At 41.6% G+C, this 3,206-nt stretch overlaps 1 protein-coding gene across 1 annotated transcript; it reads left to right on the top strand.

Annotated features, from left to right (window-relative positions):
• Positions 1 to 306: 306 nt before the first annotated feature.
• LOC123410305 (60S ribosomal protein L31) lies at positions 307 to 2,015 on the top strand. The gene is made up of 2 exons (XM_045103226.1): positions 307 to 470; positions 1,530 to 2,015. Exons 1-2 carry the CDS (start codon positions 382 to 384, stop codon positions 1,807 to 1,809), a joined length of 369 nt encoding a protein of 122 aa, XP_044959161.1. The 5' UTR covers positions 307 to 381; the 3' UTR covers positions 1,810 to 2,015.
• Positions 2,016 to 3,206: the final 1,191 nt, after the last annotated feature.

The raw sequence follows: 3,206 nt of genomic DNA, 5'->3' as shown, positions 1-3,206 counted from the left end.
TCAAGCTCACCATCCATTCATTTTTTTTACAACTCACTATCCATCCGTTTGGAAAAGAGTGAAAGACATAGCATTTTGCGAGTGAACTAAGTCCACTAATCACGCACTTCCGCTTGTGCATCGCTTAAAACCAAGAGGGTGACCCAAAAACGAGCGCATGCGGACTTATGCTGGATTGCCACCGCGCGGCCCGCCCCCGCCACTTTGCTGGATCATGGGCTAAACCAAGGCCCATGGTCAGCGGCACGTGCGCCCTTCGGAACGCGAGAATATAAAAGCCATTCCCGTCGCTGGTAGGGTTTTCCTCTCGCGCCGCCGGAACAGAATCCACCCGGAGGGAGGAAGCCGCAGCAGCAGGTCAGCGAGGGAGGAGAAGAGGGGATGGCGGACAAGAAGGGCGGAGCGCCGAGGAAGGAGGAGGTCGTAACCAGGGAGTACACCGTCAACCTCCACAAGCGCCTCCATGGCTGGTACGCAACCTCCCAGCGCTGTTGCTTCTTGCTCACCGTTCCGTTCCCGCTGCAGGATCTGACTCGTTTGAACCACTCTCTACTGCCGTGTCCATGCCACGAACATTAATTAGTAGCGAGATTTCGATTTGCGGTGCCAAGATCTTGCTCGCTGTTCTCTCACGTCTTTGTTCGAGTAGATCGAACAATTTCGTGCTGCTGCTGTGTCATAGAGTATTATATAATGTGCCCTGTCATACTTGTCTAATTTTGTATAGACGTTAGCTGAGAGGTATATACTCACACCGCTGTGCCATCACGCTCCATATTTTTAGTTTGTAATACTGCTAGCTGTCCTGTGATCCAGTTATTATTGTGAGTTAGCTTCTCTCCACGGGTCTCGTTTATGCATCAGCTGAGAGCTTTTACATAATAATATAGCTGTGTACCATCACATTCCATTTGCAAACCACTAATGCAACTTGTTGTAATCCAATTCATGTTCGTTAGCTCGATGACAATTTACCTGTGCCTATGGTTTGCTTGCCCCACCTAAGAAGGTTGAACCACATCAGCTCAGCACAGTTGCTTGTTGGATAACATTTTCCAATGGTTTGTGTACAGTCGGTTTTAATTCTGCCTCTCGAATTGTAGGAATGGCGGTTAAACGTAGTTCATTCAGGTCATGAATAAAGCTGCTTTCTACACCTGCAAATTTTTTTTGAATAAAGCTGCTTTCTTGTTGTCTAGGTTGGTTAAATTAGGGCTACTTTGGATATCAGTGATTTGGACCAATCACTTACCATGGAAACTACTTTGATCTTAATGTGCTGCCCACCTCAGTTGGCATACCTGAATAAGCTTATCCGACTCAATCATGAACTAAATTGCTCTATTTAATTATTTCTACTTGTTATCGAACTAACCTCCTTGAGTATTCTTGGCTAACATATCATGGTACCATGTTTTAGTAGCCATATGAAACTGTTTCTACATATTTACCCCAACCGGTTCATCTGAATATTGATGTGTGTTGCAGTTAAATATGGTCCCTTCTAAGTCTTTTCTAATGTTTGACAGTACCTTCAAGAAGAAGGCACCCAATGCCATCAAAGAGCTCCGGAAGTTTGCACAGAAGGCTATGGGCACAACAGACGTCAGGATCGACGTGAAGCTCAACAAGCTCATCTGGAGCAGTGGGATCAGAAGCGTGCCCCGTAGGGTTCGCGTGAGGATTGCCCGCAGGAGGAATGACGAGGAGGACGCCAAGGAGGAGCTCTACTCACTCGTCACCGTTGCCGAGGTGCCTGCTGAGGGTTTGAAGGGGCTGGGAACCAAGGTCGTCGATGACACTGAGTAGACTCTTTCTTTATCTACATTGTTAGAATGAGCTGTTATTTTGCATTGCACCAGCATGTTTTTTGTATCCTGCGGAAGTTTTGGAGTATGGAATATCGCCAAGCTATCTATTTTCCTTCATCTAAATCTTGATGATTGGTTTTGCCTTTCATACTATGCTCGTTATTGGCGTCAATACAGCATATGCAGTGAGCTTGCAGTTGGAAATGTGATTCTTAGCTGGTAGTGTGATTAATATTTTCCACGTATGGTTTAAGAATTGGAAGGTGTGAAGTACATGCTTTTTGTGCCGATAGATAGTGCATCAACGATTGGTGTCTAAAGAGTAATGCTACATCTATGTAAATGTTTATAAATGTTTACGTACGTTTACGGGATAGTCTGATTGTTTAGATTAGTTGAAAGGTTTAGTAAACGTAAGTAGGATTTTGTAGGTCTAGCATTTTCGGTGTCTAAATATGTTTGATTGGTGTTGCACGATTTTTCAAGAGCTTGCACTGATGTGTTTCGTTGCACCGTATTTGAAGTCTATTTTAATCTCTTCATGAAGGGTTGGGCGTGATTTGTTGCGCCGTTTGTGTTGTTGGGTTTCTTTAACAAAATACTCACCATGTTTTAAAATATAACATTTTTTTTTTCTTTTTCAAAGTCAAACCTTTTAAGTTTGATTTAATTTATAGAGAAATATATTGAAATCCATGATATCAAATTGGATTTATCATGAAATGATTTCCATACTTTTTGTTGGAAGTATGCCTTGAAGACAATAATAAATTAATTATTATTATATTTTCTTATTTATGATAATTATTTATTATTCATGCTAAATTGTATTGATAGGAAGCTTAGATATATGTATGGATACATAAACAATACTATGTTTCTAGTGAGCTTTTGCTAGACTAGCTCGTTAATCAAAGATGGTTAAGGTTTTCTAATCATAGACATGTGTTGTCATTTGATAGTGAGATTACATCATTAGACAAATTATGTGATGGACAAAACCTAACCGTAAGTATAGCACATGATCCTATCATTTAATTTATTGTTACTGCTTTTTCATGTCAAGTATCTGTTCTTAAGACCATGAGATCATGCAACTCCCTGACATCGGAGAAATGTCTTATGTGTTATCAAACGTCACTTTGTAACTGGGTGATCATAAAGACGTTCTACAGGTATTTCCGAGGATGTCTAATGGGTTGACGTGGATCGAAACTAGGATTTGTCGCTGCGTATGATGAAGAGGTATCTCTGAGCCCTCTCGGTAATACAACATCACAAGAAGCGTGCAAACAATGTGACTAAGGATTTAGTCACGAGATCTTGTATTGCAGAACAAGTAAGAGATTTGCCGGTAACGAGATTGAACTAGATATGAGATATCGACGGAGACAC

This window comes from Hordeum vulgare, chromosome 7H, assembly GCF_904849725.1.
Source record: "Hordeum vulgare subsp. vulgare chromosome 7H, MorexV3_pseudomolecules_assembly, whole genome shotgun sequence".
NCBI classification, from domain to species: domain Eukaryota; kingdom Viridiplantae; phylum Streptophyta; class Magnoliopsida; order Poales; family Poaceae; genus Hordeum; species Hordeum vulgare.
This window is presented reverse-complemented; position numbering and strand designations above follow the sequence as displayed.